The 18,677-nt window shown below is 45.1% G+C and overlaps 1 protein-coding gene across 1 annotated transcript in view; it reads left to right on the plus strand.

Moving 5' to 3' along the window:
- The window catches only part of STK10 (serine/threonine kinase 10), a 134,844-nt gene extending 120,578 nt beyond the window's left edge, over window positions 1-14,266 (plus strand). The window contains exon 19 of the mRNA XM_037799393.1: window positions 11,712-14,266. Within this exon, the coding sequence (XP_037655321.1) occupies window positions 11,712-11,852 (141 nt within the window). The 3' untranslated portion in view covers window positions 11,853-14,266. The remainder of the gene's footprint in view (window positions 1-11,711) is intronic.
- Window positions 14,267-18,677: the final 4,411 nt, after the last annotated feature.

Consider the following 18,677-nt stretch of genomic DNA (forward strand, 5'->3'; position numbering starts at 1 on the left):
CTCTGCAGCCAGGCCAGAAGCCCAGCCTGTGAGGATCTTCTCTTGGAGGAAGTCATTCCTGAGAAGTCAGAATCCAGGATCAGCTATCAGCTACTTTCTGAATTAGTTCTTTATTGCTGGGTAACAAATTACCACAAACCTGACAGCTTAAACCAGTGCCCATTTATTTATGGCATAGCCTTGTAGGTCAGGCGTCTGGGTGGGCTACACTGGGTTCTCTGCCCAGGGCCTCACAAGGCCATTGTCAGCTAGGCTGGGTTCTTATCTGAGGATCTGTGGGAAAGCTGTTTGCAAGCTTATTCAGGTTGTTGACAGAATCCAGGTCCCCGAGCTGTAGGTTTGAGGTCCTTGCTTCCTTGCTGACTGTCAGCCAGGGGCTGCTCTGTCCCTAGAGGCTTGTCACACGGCCCCCTCCATCTTCAAACAACTGTGGTTAGCCTCACCAGATATCTCCTTCCCCCATATTCACAGATTCTACCCCTACTCAAAGGGACGAGGATTATACTAGGGTGAGGATCATTAGGGGTCATTTTTAGAATTCTGCCTACCGTGCTTTCACATTTCAAAAATACACGTATGCCCTCCTTCAGTCCTGCATCCTTCTTTACTGCCCTACTTCTCTCTTCTCTTTCATGACCAAACATTTAGAGTAGCCCACACTCCCAGTTTCACTTTCTTCACCCCTATTTCTTTCTCAACACACTGCAGCTGCTCTGGCCAAGGTCAGGAACAGCATCCTTGTAGCTAAATCCCATGGCTACATTTAGATTTATCCGACTTGACCTCCCTGCAGCAGCCACCACTATCGATCACTCCCCGCCGCTCCTTTGTCCTCCTCCTTGCTCCTCATTTCCTTCTGCAGCTTCCTTCCTTTGATTTCTGATCCCAGAGCTCTGTTCTCAACCCTCTGCTTGGTCTAAATTCACTCCCTGTTTGAGCACATTTGTTCCCACGGCTTCATCCACAGCCTCTCACCTGTGTCCCCCAAATCTCAGCCTCCCAACTAGACTGCCCTCCTGTCCAGCACATTTGAGTGGTCTCCTGGATCCCTCCACCTGGGGAAAGGTCACGCCGGCCCCTCAGTCATGTCCCAAACTCAGCTCACCCTCTTTCCCCACTGTCCCTTCTCCCATCTTCCATGGCTTGGTGATTGGCACCTCCATTTACCTGGATGTTTAGGCAATGAACTTGAGTGACATCCTCAGCTCCCTTCTCTCCCTCCCAACCCTCCACCCCTCAGGTGAGCCACCTGGCTCTGTCCATTCCCCTCCTCAGTGATGCCGTTTCTCCCTGACGAGGCCTCATTGCTTCTCACCTGGTTCACCTGAACCACCTTCTAACTGGGCTCCTTACACCTGCTCTGGGTGCCCCCTCCCCAGGCTCTCCCCCCATGGCCCTCTGGTAACCAGTCAGCTAACTCTCTAGTCTGTTGTTCTCCAGCTTTTGGCTTTGGGACCTATTTACACTATAAAAGTTACTGAGAATTCCAGAAGAGCTTTTGTTTATGTTGGTCATGTCTGTAGATATTTACCATATAAAAATTTTAACTGAGAAAATAACATACCCATTACATGTTTACACAAATGACACATTTTTATAAAAATCACTACGTTTTGCAAAGAAGACAGGCATTGCTTTGCATTTAGCAAATCTAATTTCTAAAAAGAAGACAGCTAAATTGTCTTATCTCCGACATTCTATCTGTTGTGATATGTTATTTTAGTTGAAGTTTATGAAGAAAATCTGGTCTCATAGAGATATGTATTTGGGAAAGGGAGGAGTAATTCTAGGGACTTTTCAGATAATTATGGATATTTTTCTTTATATTGCACCATAACTCAACAAGTGATAGTTTTTTTAAAGGTTAGCTGCAGTATGGAACTTGAAACATGTCAATGAACTTTCCATTGTCTGTTACATTAAAATTTACTTGTCTGTCTTGCACTTTGAATGCGTCTTTTACCCAGGAAGGATCTTATAACATCACACATTGGTCATTTGGAAAACACTGGTGTACCAGTTTGTATATTTATGTCCCCCAGAAAAAGCCATATTTTTTAATGCATTGTTGTAGGGGCAGACGTATTAGTGTAGATAGGGTTGGAACCTATTGGTTCAGTGACCATGGAGATGTGACCCACCCAACTGTGGATGATAACTCTGATTGGATAATTTCAATGGAGGTGTGGCCCCGCCCATTCAGCATGGGCCTTGTTTAGTTTACTGGAGCACTATATAAGCTCAGACAGAAGGAGCTCATAGCTAGCTGGTAGCTGAAACACACATTTTGAAGACGGCCGTTGGAAAATGATGCAGACATTTTGGAGAAAGCCATATTGAAATGCAACCTGGGAGCAAGCAGATGCCAACCTCGTGCCTTCCCAGCTAACAGAGGTTTTCTGGATGACAGTGGCCTTTCTCCAGGGAAGGTACCCTGTTGTTGATGGACACTTTATGGCCTTAAGACTGTAACTGTGTAACCAAATAAACCCCCTTTTGTAAAAGCCAGTCCATTTCTGGTGTTTTGCATTCCGGCAGCATTAGCAGACTAGAACAAGTGATTCACTGAGTTATGCAGCTCTCCCAAATGTTGGCACCTTTCGTTATACAATAGTAAAAAAAATCACATGCATTAGTATATCACCAATCTCATCCCCCCAAAATTCTTTAAATATTGAAAGGCTGTCCAGCTCATGGGGGTGGGCTCAAGTTTTCCAAAATTATACTTTTTGCTTGAAAGCTCAATTTTGTCCTTGGCAATAAATATTGTTAGTCATTTCCTTTGAAATGACAGCCTACATTCATTTTCAAGAAAATGTCTGTCAAATACCCATGGTTTGTCCATCATTCTTTTAAGTAAAAATGAGATTCTGTGAACAAAGTGGCTGGTTCAGCGCCTAACTCAAACGATTCTACAAGTGCATTTCCTCTGGACAACCCGTTATACCATTATGCTTCAGCCAAAGGGCTTGTTATGTGTACTTCCCATTTCGTCACACAGAATATTACAATATGTGTGCTCGCAGGCCAAGATTTAATAAAATTAATCATTTGTGCTGCTTCATCAAGGATATTCTATCTATGATATATATTATTCCAGTTTGCTAAAGCTGCCGTTATGCAAAAATATCAGAAATGGGTTGGCTTTTATAAAGGGGGTTTATTTGGTTGTAAAGTTACAGTCTTAAGGCCATAAAAGTGTCCAAGCTAAGGTGTCAACAATAGGGTACCTTCACTGAAGAATACCGATGGCATCCGGAAAACCTCTGTCAGCTGGGAAGGCACGTGGCTGGCATCTGCTCCGGGGTTCTGCTTTCAAAATGGTTTTCTCCCAGGATGTTCCTCTCTAGGTTTCTGGGGGTGTTCTCTTAGTTTCTCCCAGGCAAACTCTGGAGTAGCAAAATTCTGCTTTCAGAGGCCATCTCCAAAATGTCTCTCAGCTCCAGCAGCAAGCTTCTTCTGTCTGAGCTCTTATAGAGCTCAGGTAAAACTAATCAAGACCCACCCTGAATGAGCAGGTCCACACCTCCATGGAAATAATCTAATCAAAGGTATTACCCACAGCTGGGTGGGTCATATCTCCATGGAAACAACCTAATCCAAAGTTTCCAACCTAATCAACACTAATACGTCTGCCCACTACAAGATTGTATTAAAGAACATGGCATTTGGGGGGACATAATACATCCAAACTAGCACATATATGTTTATTTTTCTACTATATAATATATCTCTCTAGATATATATAAATATTCTACTGAATGGCAGGGAAGAATATTTGTACAGGTTGGTACCATTTCTTACCTAAGGCTCCAGAAGTTTTACCCATCATTAATACTGATGTCAAAACAGTGAGAAAGGCAAATAAGCTATTAATATTATTATAAAAATAGTTTTGACCTTGCTGGCTACCCACCCCCACCCCTAAAAGGGTTTCAGAGCCACCAGGGGTTCCCAGACCACACTTTTTTTTTTTTTTTTTTTTCCCCTCACATTAGCAATTTTTTTTTTTTTCATTTTTATTGAGATTGTTCAGATACCATACAATTATCCAAAGATCCAAAGTGTACAATCACTTGCCCCTGGGTACCCTCATACAGCTGTGCATCCATCACACTTAATTTTCGTTAAATTTTTAGAAACTTTTCATTACTCCAGACAAGAAATAAAGTGAAAGATGCAAAAAGAAAAAAGAAAAGGAAACTCTAATCCTCCCCTATCCCTAACCAACCCCCCTCAATTGTTGACTCCTAGTATTGATATAGTACATTTGTTACTGTTTATGAAAAAATGTTGAAATACTACTAACTGTAGTATATAGTTTGTAATAGGTATATATTTCTTCCCTATATGCCCCTCTGTTATTAACTTCTAATTGTATTGTCATACATTTGTTCTGGTTCATGAAGTGATTTCTAGTATTTGTACAGTTGATCATGGACATTGCCCACCAAAGGATTCAGTTTTATACATTCCCATCTTTTGACCTCCAACTTTCCTTCTGGTGACATATATGACTCTGAGCTTCCCCTTTCCACCTCATTCACACACCATTCGGCGCTGTTAGTTATTCTCACATCTTGCTACCAACACCCCTGTTCATTTCCAAACATTTAAGTTCATCCTAATTGAACATTCTGCTCATACTAAGCAAGAGCATCTACATTTCTTCCACAAGGCAGAAGGGAGAGTCAAAGAAGGTAGAGAGGCAAAAGAAAGAGGAAACAAAAAAATGACAGCTAGGAAGCAGCAAAAGGAAAAATAACCTTAAATCAAAGTAGAATAAAGAATCAGACAATACCACCAATGTCAAGTGTCTAACATGCCTCCCCTATCCCTCCTTCTTATCTGCATTCACCTTGGTATATCACCTTTGTTACATTAAAGGAAGCATAATACAATGATTCTATTAGTTACAGTCTCTAGTTTATGCTGATTGTATCCCTCCCCCAATGCCTCCCCATTTTTAACACCTTGCAAGGTTGACATTTGCTTGTTCTCCCTCGTAAAAGAACATATTTGTACATTTTATCACAATTGTTGAACACTCTAGATTTCACCAAGTTACACAGTCCCAGTCGTTATCTTTCCTCCTTTCTTGTGGTGTCTCACATGCTCCCCACCTTCCTCTCTCAACCGTATTCATAGTTACCTTTGTTCAGTGTACTTACATTGTTGTGCTACCATCTCCCAAAATTGTGTTCCAAACCACACACTCCTGTCTTCTATCACCCTGTAGTGCTCCCTTTAGTATTTCCTGTAGGGCAGGTGTCTTGTTCACAAAGTCTCTCATTGTCTGTTTGTCAGAAAATATTTTGAGCTCTCCCTCATATTTGAAGGACAGCTTTGCTGGATACAGGATTCTTGGTTGGTGGTTTTTCTCTTTCAGTATCTTAAATATATCACACCGCTTCCTTCTTGCCTCCATGGTTTCTGCTGAGAGATCCGCACATAGTCTTATTAAGCTTCCTTTGTATGTAATGGATTGCTTTTCTCTTGCTGCTTTCAGGATTCTCTCTTTGTCTTTGACATTTGATAATCTGATTATTAAGTGTCTTGGCGTAGGCCTATTCATATCTCTTCTGTTTGGAGTACGCTGCGCTTCTTGGATCTGTAATTTTATGTCTTTCATAAGAGATGGGAAATTTTCATTAATTATTTCCTCTATTATTGCTTCTGCCCCCTTTCCCTTCTCTTCTCCTTCTGGGACACCAATGATACGTACATTATTGTACTTTGTTTCATCTTTGAGTTCCTGGAGACGTTGCTCATATTTTTTCATTCTTTTCTCCATCTGCTCCTTTGCGTGTAGGCTTTCAGGTGTTTTGTTCTCCAGTTCCTGAGTGTTTTCTTCTGCCTCTTGAGATCTGCTGTTGTATGTTTCCATTGTGTCTTTCATCTCTTGTGTTGTGTCTTTCATTTCCATAGATTCTACTAGTAGGTTTTTTGAACTTTTGATTTCTGCCGTATACATGTCCAGTGCTTCTTTTACAGCCTCTATCTCTTTTGCAATATCTTCTCTAAACTTTTTGAATTGATTTAGCATTAGTTGTTTAAATTCCTGTATCTCAGTTGAAGTGTACGTTTGTTCCTTTGACTGGGCCATAACTTTGTTTTTCTTAGTGTAGGTTGTAATTTTCTGTTGTCTAGGCATGGTTTCCTTGGTTATCCAAATCAGGTTTTCCCAGACCAGAACAGGCTCAGGTCCCAGAGGGAAGAAATATTCGGTATCTGGTTTCCCTGAGGGTGTGTCTTAGAAAATTGCTCCACCCTTTGATGCCTCAGGTCGCTGTGCTTTTCTGCCCAGCAGGTGATGCCTGTTAGCCTGTAATTCTTGACTGGTGTGAGGAGGTATGGCCGTGTTCCCCCAGGCTCTGGGGTCTGGTTCTGAATGGAAAGGGCCCCACCCCTTTCCTCCTAGAGAAGACAGACCCCTCAGGTGGAGGTCATTAGCATTTCAATGGTCTCGCTCTCTGCTTGTGGTGTCTCCACCCTTCCCAGAGTCACAGCCCTGGAAACTGAAAATGACTGGGGCTTTCTCCACTGAGCCAAAAAAGAAACAGATAGTCCCCTTCAGACCCAGTCCAAGGCAACCCTCCGGCTCTCCCAGGTCAGTCGTCACCCAAAGCCTCTGTCTGTTTTTTGGGGCTGCGTACCTGTAGTGAGCAGTTCACACTGGCTATTTAAAACCCCAGTTGGAGCTCAGCTGAGCTGTATTCGCTTGCTGGGAGAGAGCTTCTCTGTGGCACCACGCGGCTCCGCAGCTCGGGCTATGGGGGAGGGGGTCTCCCGACCTGGTTCCGCAGGTTTTACTTACAGATTTTATGCTGTGTTCTCGGGCATTCCTCCCAATTCAGGTTGGTGTATGATGAATGGATGGTCTTGTTTGTCCCCCCGCAGTTATTCTGGATTATTTACTAGTTGTTTCTGGTTTTTTGTAGTTGTTCCAGGGGGACTACTTAGCTTCCACTCCTCTCTATGCCGCCATCTTGCCCGAGTCCTCCCCAGACCACACTTTGAGAACCACTGCTCTAGCCTCATTTCCTGCAAGTCCCACTCATGCTCCAAACAGACTTCAGTACCCAAGTAGCTCTCCCTACCATGTGCACTTCCCTCGTTCCTGCTGGGCCTTTGCCTGGGCTGCTGCTCCATCTGCCTGGAATTCTGTGCCCACCAGCCTTGGCTTGGCTAGTTTCTGTTTGTCTTCAGGACTTGGGCCAAGCGTCACCCCTCAAGGAGGTCTCCCTCCCTTCGGCTGGGTGGGTGGGCACCTCCTCTGGGCTCTGACAGCTCCGTGTCCCTGTCCTGGGAGTACCACTGGTCTGCCATCATCAGCTCGGTCGCTCAGTCATTTATTTTTCATTCATTCATGTATTCTTGTCACAAGTATTTTTCAAGCACCTACTACATGCTCCATGCTCTTTTAGGCACTGGAGATACTGGACTGAACAAAACAGACAAGTCCCTGCCATCAGGGAGCAGATGTTCTAGTGGAGGGAGGTGGACAGGGAACAAATAAGTAAATAGATATCAGCTAGAGTGTCATGTGCAGTGGAGAAGAAAAGCAGCAGGAAATGAGGCATTGTGGGGGTGGGAATGGGGGCTACTTGAGACAGGGTGGCAGGAAGGCTACAGAGAGCATGGCATCTGAGCAAAGACCTGGAGGACACGAGGGCAGGAGCCAGGCAGATACCTGGAGGAACAGCATTCCGAGCAGATGGAACAGCAGCTGCAGAGGCCCTGAGGCAGGAGCACACTTGCCATGTTCAGGGAACAGCAAGGAGGCCAGTGTGAGCAGGGCACAGTTGGGGGGGTCCATGTAAAGTCTGGCTTTGACTCTGCATTGGAGGATTTTGAGCAGAGGAGGGACATGCTTTGGCTTTATGTTTTAAAAGGAATGCCCCTCTGGCTGCTGAGGGACAAAGTAATATGAGTATTGCACAAAGTTATGCAAAAAAGTTGCCAGTCAGTGGTGCAGGCTAAGGGTGTACTCATTTCCTTCCACTCCCTTAAACTCACTGAGGACACAGCTGTCCCACCTGTCCTGCATCCTGAGGTTTGTTCTGCCATCGTATGTCAGTTCTGCTTTTACTTACTGTGGTCTGGACAGGAGGCAGCTGCTCACCTCAGCTATGTAATGGCCTTGGAAGTCCTTGAATTGAGGCTTTTCACCCCATGCTAATGGAGCTTTCTGGCTGGAAGCTGGCCAGGCTCCCAGATCTTCCTGTTTGCAGGCCCATGCTCATCAGTTTCTGCAACCAGGGCCTGCTGGGACTTGCGATAACTCGGCATTCAAATCAATTAAAGCTTTGCTGACGTAGGTTGATGGTGGCATCAGGAAATACACATTTACCTGGTGCTCTGAACTGCAGGTTCTGTACCCTGGATATGTCCGGAGGGTTTGAAAATGAAAGATCAGATTGCTTCTAGCAACTGTCTCATCTCCCAGATTGCTTCAAGGGGTTCTGTGGGCCCAGAGAAGGCACTGCCATTGTGTGTTTGGGGAGCTGGCAGTGGATTTTGCCAGTGGGAGGCTGCCTCGCTCTAGAATTCTTCAAAGAATGCTTCTGTCATTAGTTGGCTGCCTGCGTTAACTGTTGGAACACTGACCCCGAGGCAACGATTTTCATTTCGGAATAAATGTTTTACACTATTTGCACTGCAGTTAGCCTCATCCCTGAGGTCTCTCCCAGGTATGAAAGTGGTGAGATGATTGCACTTCATGGAGTATTTTTAGGAATATTCAGATTTAATTTCTTTCAAGTAAGGACAGGATATCTAGTAGGGGCATTAAAGGGTTACTTGGGTTTTAGTTAGCACAGAATGTGGCCTCAGAAAAGTCAAGTCTTCCCTGCTGAACCTTGTTGTTTGGAGCTGTAAAGGTAGATAATATTTCATTCCTTACAGCTGGAGTTGGCAAACTAAGGCTCACTGCCTGTTTTTGTAAACAAAGTGTTATTGGTCATTCATTTACGTATTGTTTATGTCTGCTTTTGTGTGGCAACAGCCAAGTTGAGTAGTTGGGACGGTGATACTGTGGCCCTCAAAGCCAAAAATATTTACTATCTGGACCTTTACAGAAAAAAGATTGCTGACCCTCTGCCTTTGAAGACTATATAGAAAAGTAATATATGGGGAATTGTTCCAGTTTGCTAATGCTGCTGTTATGCAAAATACCAGAAATGGATTGGCTTTTATAAAGGGTATTTATTAAGTTACAAATTTACAGTTCTATGCCCATAAAAGTGTCCAAACTCAGACATCAACAAGAGGATACCTTCACTGAAGAACGGCCGATGGTGTCCAGAACTCCTCTGTCAGCTGGGAAGGCTCGTGGCTGACATCTGCTTGTCCTTTGCTCCCAGGTTGTGTTTCAAAGCGGCTTTCTCCAAAACGTCTCTCTCAGCTGCTCTGAGCTCCTTCTGTCTGTGAGCTCTCTTATAGGGCTCCAGTGATTTAATTAAGACCCACCCATTCAGGGACACAGCTCCATGGAAATAATTTAATCAAAGGTTTCCACCCTGATCAACAGACTAATCAGTCTGCCCCCACAAGATTGCATTGAAAATTATGACTTTTTGGGGGACATAAGATATCCAAACCAGCACAAGGGTAGAATAGAGTAGTGTTTAAGAGCACAGGCTTTGGAGTCAGACAGCTGTGGGATAAAATCCTAGCTCCCCCATTACTAGCTGGGAGACCTTTTGCAAGTTACCTAAACCTCTCCGCACTCCAAAAGTGATGGCTATTATTATTAAATTGGTGTTGCTACAGCAGAGATCATAAACTGGTGTCCTATTGGCTGGAATTGGCCTACAGATATGTTTGGCCAACATAGTGATTTAAATTTTCCTTGAAATTTGCCAACCTTTAAGTATTGGGAGATTTATATAAAAATCTGAATTTCCAGCTTCTTTTGAAAACCCAGGGGGCTCTGGCAACACTGGGCCTGTCATACCACATATCACTCAGCTGGAGCTGAGAAGAAACTGTCCCCTTCAAACAGAGCATGTACTCTTCAGTTTGCCACAGTCCCCACCACTCCCTGCTGCCTCACATCTGCTCTTTTCACTCATTTAATCCACCTGGTTGGCTCCCCTAGGCATTGGATTTTGCACTCTCTGTTACACAAGTTTAACAGTCCTACTTTTATCTTGCTTATATACAATGTTTGCTTGCCACAAACACCTTTATGATACATCCAACAAAGGAGGGAATTTGAGTCAGGAATCTGTGAATTACCATACATTTCGAGTCAGTCATTTCCAAGATGAAGGTATGACATCAGATACCTTGCCTTCCCTTACATGGATGTGCAGTAACAGGTTGGAAAAATTGGTGTTGTGATTGAGTGTCCTTTCTCCATCTCTCTTTAGATGCAGAAAAAAAAACTCACTAGAATTTCATACCATTGAAGGAATGAGATCTTATAGGGGGGATTTGATAATGAAATTCTTTGTAGAGGCTGTTTCAGGGCATCCAAAGAACAGTCTTAAAAGGAGAGACATAATAGAATGCCAGTCAAATCCTAAGAAAATAGATACTTCCAGAGTGAAAATGAGGAAATCTCTAGGCCCTGGCTGATGGTCAAATGCCTCTTAATAGTGAAAGCTGCTTTGGGGCACCTCCTGTGTGCCTGGCTTTGCAGATATCATCTGGCTGAGAAAGAGTGGAGCACAGTGTTCCAGGGCAAGTGACCTAACTTCTCTGAGCCTCAGTTCCTCTGTCTATAAAGTGGGGATAATAACAGTATCTACCTCACAGGACTAAGATTAAATAAGATGTCATGCACTTAGCATCATAGTTCCTGCCATGTGGGAAGTGCTCAGTAATTGCAATCCATTTTTTTGAAACTCAATTCGCACAACAGCCCTGCATGGTAGGTAGTGACAATGCCTTTTACAGATGGGGAAACTGAGGCTCCTAGAGGAAAGGCCACAGCTGGTAATAAAGCCTGGATTCTATCTGACTGAAAGCCTGTGTTCTTTGCACCACACTCGGCTTCCTTTCTTAATTGAATGCTTGTTATTGGAAAACCCCCCAAGAAATTTTTCTGGTAGGAGGCATTTTATCTAGAAAAACTTTGCATGTGCCCAAGGGGGGCTCCTGCAGTGCTTCTCAACTTGGTGAACCCCTTGAAGTCACCTGATGAGCCTTTATAATATAGAGACCCCCTGGCCCCTACCTCAAATCTTCAGGACCAGAATCTCAGGGATTGGGGCAAAGGCACCTGTATTTTGAGTGGGGGGCAATGGAGGGGAGGGGGTACAAACCTCCCCCATGATTCTGCAGGACGTGTCCTGGTTAGTTCCACTGTGTAACTGACATCTCGGCTCCCCTTGCTGTTAAACTCTTCGTTTTCTGCCTCGGGTTTTCCTTGACTCACTTGGCTGTCTTCCCTGACTCATTTGGCTGCTTTCCTGCCAGCAGATTTGCATCTGTTTCTTTTCCCGCCCCATCTAGATTGGCATTTTCCCAAGCTCTATTCCTTGGCATGCAGGAAATTCCTGAGTGGGTGTGGCAAGAGGAAGACGGAAGTGATTCTTACCTCCCGGGAATTGGGCTCTGGGAAGGAAACAGGGAAGATGGAGTTCCCCGAGAGGGAGGTTTCCGGAGAAGGCATGTCGGTGGGGGTTCTAACGGGGTGTTGTGCCTGGGAGACTGTGCCTGCGGGGTCAGACAATGCTCCATCTGCCCACTCTCTGTTCTAGGCTCTGGAAGACGATCTGAACCAGAAGAAGCGGGAGCAGGAGATGTTCTTCAAACTGAGCGAGGAGGCAGAGTGCCCGAACCCCACCACCCCAAGCAAGGCCACCAAGTTCTTCCCCTACAGCTCTGCGGATGCTTCGTAACAGCCACCCAGGGCTGTGGCTGGCCAGCTGGGGGGCCTCCAGAGCCCTCCCGTTCTCTGTGAACAAGTAACTCAGGACTCACTTTCCCTCTTGCTTCTGTGCCAGCTCAAATCAGCCCCTTGCCCTGTGCCATCCAGCTGGGCCCGACAGCTCCATCCCAGTGTTCCTGACTTCTCGCTTGCTCGTGGGGGGTGGGGGTGGGGATGGGTGGTTATTGTATGTCATCCGATCCTAATGTGTGTTCTAGTTGAGCCCAGATCCCATCAAGCTCTAAGTGATCTGGGCTGCTGGTGGGAGGCAGGGTCCAGGAGGAATGGGTATTCTGTGGCCACTCCTGTGTGCCAAAACATCAGTTCTGCCATCAGTGGATACAAAGCGCTGCCGCCGAAGTCACCGTGGGCTCGTTTATATTGTAATTCCAGGTGGTTTGTCAGTGCTTCCCTGCAGTGTCAGGCAAGAATCACAGCCCCTAACAACCACTGCGGTTCCTAGTGGAGTCTGGCCTGCAGCCAGCTGCTTGGGGACCACTGTCACCCCTCCATCTCCCCCAGGTTGTTTTCCACTTTGCAGTGAGGCCATGTCTACAACCAGGGGAGGGTGCAGGGAGGATGTGAGATGTTCCTTCTGCTGGTCCTGTGTGTTTTGTACCATTTCGTGTCCCCCCTTCCTGCACACATGCAAGGCCCAGCTCCTGAGCACACACAGGCTTCCCTCTCTGCCCCAGGCCCTCTTGTGCCCGGGTAGGTTGGAACATGTTTGCTGCCTGAGCCTGTGCTCCTGAGCCTTCAGGTGGAGCAAATGGTAGAGAGAGTACTGGGGGGTGGCCCTGGAGGCACAGAGAAGACACAGGCTCAAAGCCCATCCTTAATTCATTTTGGCCCCCACCCAGGATTAGGGTGGGGATCATTTATCAGGGATAAACTCTGCTCACCACACAAGACTCTCCCAATACAGGCTACTCCTGTCTCATGCTTGCCCACCCTATCCACGAGTGATATGGGAAAGCCATTTTCCCCTCTGCCCTGTGCCCCTCCTAGTTCAGGAGTATGGCCTGATGTTTCAGCCTGAGGCTGGCTGTCACTTGAACTTCTCTTCAGGAAGAAAAAGCATCAGGGAGTCACATCTGCCAGAAACATGGCAGAGGCCAAGTTTCTCTATATTTTAAATGGAATCCTGGGCCTTCAGATTACTCAGTTGGTCCTACAAAGACGCTGATCCCTACAGGCTACAGATTATATATGTATATATCCCAATAAAAGGAAATGCTCACACCAGCACTCAGTTTATTTACCATGAGACCTTTTTTTTTGCCTTGATTTTCTAATTGTTCCATTGAAACAAATATGAAAATGTATGGCTTCTTCCAGAAGATACCTGCTTTAAAAAAAAAAAAAAAGGAAACACAAAAGTGATGATCTGTTATAGGAGTCATAAGGGCATATTGAATCGGGTACTATTTTGGGTGATTGAGTGGCTGAGACACCCCAGGGAGACTTTCTCATCCTTCCTTCCTAAAGGTTCAATACTTTGCTTTCCTAAAGCAATTCCCTGGAAGCTTTCACAGCATTGGTTGTGACTGGATCCTTGGAAAGGGAGGTGCCGCCACTCAACAAGTAAAGGGGATTTGGAGACTTGGGGTTCCCAAGTCTTAACTCGGCAGCCAAGATGCTCTGAGGGGCGGTGAGGTGGACAGTGGTTCTTTTAGGTCAGCGAGCATTCAGCTTGAGTCAGTGTTTGACCCAGATGGGCCATTTGTCAGGCCTCATGCACATGAGACAAGGTAAAGAATTGCCTCCTTTTATTCTCTGGTGTGTAGCTGCTGGGAAAACGTGGAGCCAGCAGCTGTGCCACTGCAGAACTGACACCCAGTTCCACCGAGCAAGGCCGGCCACTGGCGAGTGGTCAGCAGGGCTGATTTGGGCTTTGTTTACAATATTTCCTTTTTGCAGCTGGGCAGTTTCCCGGTTCAGGTGAAAGTGTTCGATGGTTCATTTGGTCATTCATATTGGAATCCCTTCCAAAGATTTGCTGCTTCTCTGCTCAGTGCCGCCCTAGCCCTGATGGCTTGCCTGTGCCTTTTATTTTTTGGGGGGCAGGGTGGGATGGGGAGGGTCGGGTCAGCTCTCTAGCCTCATGTTTGGGGCAGCGTGCAATGCCCATCGCAGAGAAGGCCCCGCAGTATTCCTCGTGCCCTGTGCTAATAGGTTCCCTGTGAGGCACAGGCAGAACTGTTTCTTATTTTCATTTCATTTTTAGCAGAGTAAATGTAACTAACTTATATTTTCCCTTTATGAAGGCTAGAAGTTGTTTTTTATGTAGTTTCCAAACTTTCTACAAAGCTTTTGTAAATGTTCTCTGCAAAGTTAATGTCAAAGAATGTAAATATGCTTCTAATAAAATAACAAGATGAGAAACTATTTGCCCTTGGGGTGTTTTTTGGGGGGTTTGGGGTGGAAAAAACAGGGCAGACTTACATTTGCCTGCTTCTTGCCAGTTTCCTGTCTTCTGAGTGTTCTGGGTGCCTCCTGGGCAGGGAGCAGGTCAGACCTTGGGGTGTCCGTTCAGAGAGAAGTTACACTTGGCTGAGTGTGTCTGCATGTGTGCACAATTTCTACAGACATTTAACATCATTCTGATGTTCTGTCAAATATTAATTTTCACATGGTAACTTATTGAATCCTTTCAATAGCTCTGAGAGGAAGGCACCATGATTTCCACCTTATAGATGAGGAAATGGACACTGGGCAAGGTGAAGTGTCCAGCAAATCTCACGACGCTGGTGAGCGGTGCCCTGGGATTCACGCTTAGACTTTCTAGGGGTGATGCCTCCACCACAGCAAACCTCTCCCCCACGGAACTCCCCGTCGTGCTAGTCAGGAGTCCCACAAACACTTAGCTGCTAGGCATCTCTGCCATGCCTCTAAAGCACCATTCCGGTTCTTAACCTGGGTCCATGCACTCCGACCTCCCTGCCAGGTAAAATTCAGGGGGTCTTTGTACCTGGATGGGAAGATTTGGTTTCTTATTTCACTAACTTTTAAATGCAATTAAGCGTTTCTTTTCATTATGAAGGCAGTGAACAGACTAATAGTATTAGTAGTACCTGTACCTGTTAGAGTAGTAGTAACTACTACCACTAACTAACTAGTACTAACTAACTATAGGTACTACTGTTAGAATCACAGAATCAACATCTATGATATTACAGTACCATTTTATATTTCATATTACAGTACCATTGTTACAGACATCTCCAAATATTTTTGTTCATCACCACTTTGAAACCATGGTAGTTACTAGACCTATCAGATCTTATTTAATTTGATATATAGATAGATCTGTAGATGTCATTATATATACATATGTGTCATGTATATGTATTTTATAATATTTTGGTTCCTGTATTTCATTAAGATTGGTTTCCTTTGTATCACTATGTGCTTTACTTTGGGCATCTGAAAATATTAATTCTGAGGAGGGATTCATATTCTTTGTGTAACTCCAAAAAGTCCATGGCACAAAAAAAAGAATCCCTACTCTATCTCTAGCGCTGAGCTGCGTTGTGTTAGGAACTTCCCACCAGCAGGTGGCAGTGCACAGTCACGGGGCCATGGGGTCTGAACTCGTGGCAGTGAGGACACAGCATTGATTACTGTCTGGGGGATGCAGGTGAATAAACAGCTGGCGTGTCTCCCATTAGGGACTGGAAAAATGACTGGGCATCCTGGGGAAAGGAATTCATGAGACTGGAACAACAACAACAAAAAAGAACTACAATGCATTAAGGGGTGAATGCAACTTGGGAAATGAGATTAAGCACCTATTAAGCACCAAGCACTAGGGCTGCTGAAGTGACTAAGACATTGACACTGCTTTCAAAATGCTTGTCCTAATGGGAAAACAGACCCAGAAACAGAGTGTCAGTTCAGGCTGACATAGCCTGGGAGAATCAGGGAAGACTTCCCAGAGGAGGTGATGCTCCATCTTGAAACTAGTAAATGCAAAAAACACATGCATTCAGAGATTGGGATATGCTTTTAGAGCAAATGGTTTATGGGTTATGAAGCTGGACAGACGGACAGGGCCAGGCCAGGCAGGACTGTGCATACTAGACTAAGACTGACTTTTACCCTGAGGGCAGCGAGAAGGCTGGGAAAGACTTGAATCAGGGGAAGGATGGTTGAAATCGTGACCTTAACAATTCAAGAGACCAGCTGAGGCTGGAGAGAGTGGTGAACGGGAATATTGGTCCACAAAGGTTTGAGGCTTCAGGAAAGAAAGGTGTACTGCAGGCTCCATGAGGGCAGGAAGTGAGACTTTTCAAGCTGATCCCCAAATTACTAGAACCTTGCATATAGCAATGTCAGAGAGACCCAGCCTGGGCTCCTTATGCCATAGATAGTCTGCAGAGGGAGTGAGGGGACCTGGGGGCTGCAGAATGGATGAATAGTAACCCTGGGTGGTAGCCGAGGTGTTTTCTGAGTCTCATTCACAAGTACGTTTTTAGCTAAAAACAAACCAAGGGAACCTGCACTTCCAGTGATAGCAATCTAAGTCATTCAGACTGGTTCTGGACAGAAACATTAAATATATCTGTTTGAAGGCAGTGAAGAATTACTGGGTCAGGATTTAGGGGAGGATGGGGGCCTAAGGAGGCAATTCTGGTATTTTACTCTGAGAATATTTGCTGATCTCAGAGGGGATAACAGAGATATGGAGCTGAGCTTCTGACAGCCTCCCAGGCTACGAGTACAGGGAATGGAACCCAGGGTGCCAAGGGCAGGGTGGTGGGGACCCAGGGGAAACCATGCCCTTTGGGCTGGGATCCCAGAGGGCTACACCTCATGGATAAGAGTAAACCTGACATTTACTGGACTAAACAGGGACTGAAGTTGGGCTTCAAATAATTGAAATCTCTGAGACCAGACTGGGGTGATCCAGGAACGATTGTGCTCTGGCAGAAGCAAGGGTAAATCCTCTATGGAGGAGGAGGACACCATCTTAGGCTTCAGTTATTTCTGCAAACAGTTTTCCAAATAAAATGGCCAGCACACAATTAAAAAATAAGGCTCACAGGGAAAAAACATGAACTGAAACCAGCAGAATCAATGGACATTAGAAACAGTCCCACAGGGCCTCCAGATACTGATGTAATCTGACTCCAATTTAAAAATCATGATGGTTACTATGTTCGAGGAGATAAAGGACATGATTTGAAAATTTCAGCAGAGCTAAAAACAAAATTTTTAGAAAGAACCAAGTGTTCTAAAATTAGTGGTGATGGTTGCACAATTCTGAATATACTAAAACCTGCTGAATTGTACTTTTTAGTAGGGTGAATTTTAGTTGTTATTAAAAAAAAGAATCAAGTTAAAAGTCAAGAAATGAAAAAAAAATAGCCAAAGTTAGTACATTAAGTACTCAACTGGATGGGCACAGCAGCAGACAGACATACTCAGAAGCCCCCGTTCACCATTAAATTAGTCAGGAGCTTGATGCTTCCTAACTCTGCCTGTCCATGATTCATCACTTTGGCTGGAAACATGGGGCTTTGAAAGAGTTTGCAAAAAATTTTCTTTATCGATTCCGTAAGGACACGGAACCTGCAAGAGACTGATAAAACTGTAGAACCAGCTAGATGGTGGAATCGTCCTTCAGGACATTGAGAAACCAGTAGGGAAAAAATCTGAATCAACCAGATTCTCTGTCTTGGTTATTTGAACCAGGTTGTCGTCAGAGAATAGGCCTATTAGGAATGGAAATATCACAACATCTTGAGGAATCAAGGAGGCCAAGATGAAGTTAGGAAGGAGCTGAAACTCAAGGATGATTCCCAAATTTCTGGCTTTGCTGAATGTGTAGGTAGAGGCATCATTTACTGAGAAAGAAAGGATCAGCATTGGACAAAACCCAGTGTGGTGAAGGGAAGAATCAGAGGTACAGTTTTTCAAGTGAGAGCTCCAGTAAAATGTTAATTTTGCATTTGTTAAATTTGAGATGCCTGCGGACATCCAAGGAGAAATGTCATGTGTCTACAAATATCCAGAACTTAGAGGATATATCTGGGCTGGGATATAAATTTGAGAATAGGGTATGAGGTGGGTGTTGAGAAAAATGAAGTTGGAGAGTGTAGCGCCTTAAAATAATATAGGGGCTTTTCCCACCATCATGCTGTCTCAGCATCTCCTAGCTGACTTTGTCAACTCTGTCAGCTCTGTCGATGTAACACAGAAGGGCTTTTGCTTGGTCATATTGCCTTGGCATCTAGTCCCTTAGGTCCCTCAGTGCCCACCCCTGGCACTTGCTTATAAGCAGCTTCTCCCTCTCCTCCCTGCATCCTATCTGGGTTTGTGCCCACGCCAAAGTCCAATACAAACTCCCTCATCCCTGCTCTTGCTTGACCAACCCCCATGGCCCCCCTACAAAACATCCTAAAGGCACTGTCCCCACGTCCCCTTCACCCCTGCTCCCACCTGCTCAGTGGAGCCCTCACCCCTGCTGTGGTGTTTCCCCGTGGGACCCTGTGGGGCCTGCTGCACCTCTCCTTTCTAGGATCTGTGGGAAATAACCAATTTCTCTTTCATACATCTCTGGGGTCCCTGGTCCTCTCCACACCTGACTATTTAAAGATCCTTATAGCACAGAGAGTTAGGCATGACCAGAGAGAGGGATACGTAAGCCATGACAAGGAATTTGGATTTTAACCTGAAGGTAATATACAACAGCAGCTTCATAATATAGCCAAGTGTAGGGAACAGACTGCAGGGACAGACACTGGAAGGATCTTTTACAGAAATTTGGGCAAGAGATTGGAATTCTCATATA

This window comes from Choloepus didactylus, chromosome 11 (genome assembly GCF_015220235.1).
Source record: "Choloepus didactylus isolate mChoDid1 chromosome 11, mChoDid1.pri, whole genome shotgun sequence".
Lineage (NCBI taxonomy): Eukaryota > Metazoa > Chordata > Mammalia > Pilosa > Megalonychidae > Choloepus > Choloepus didactylus.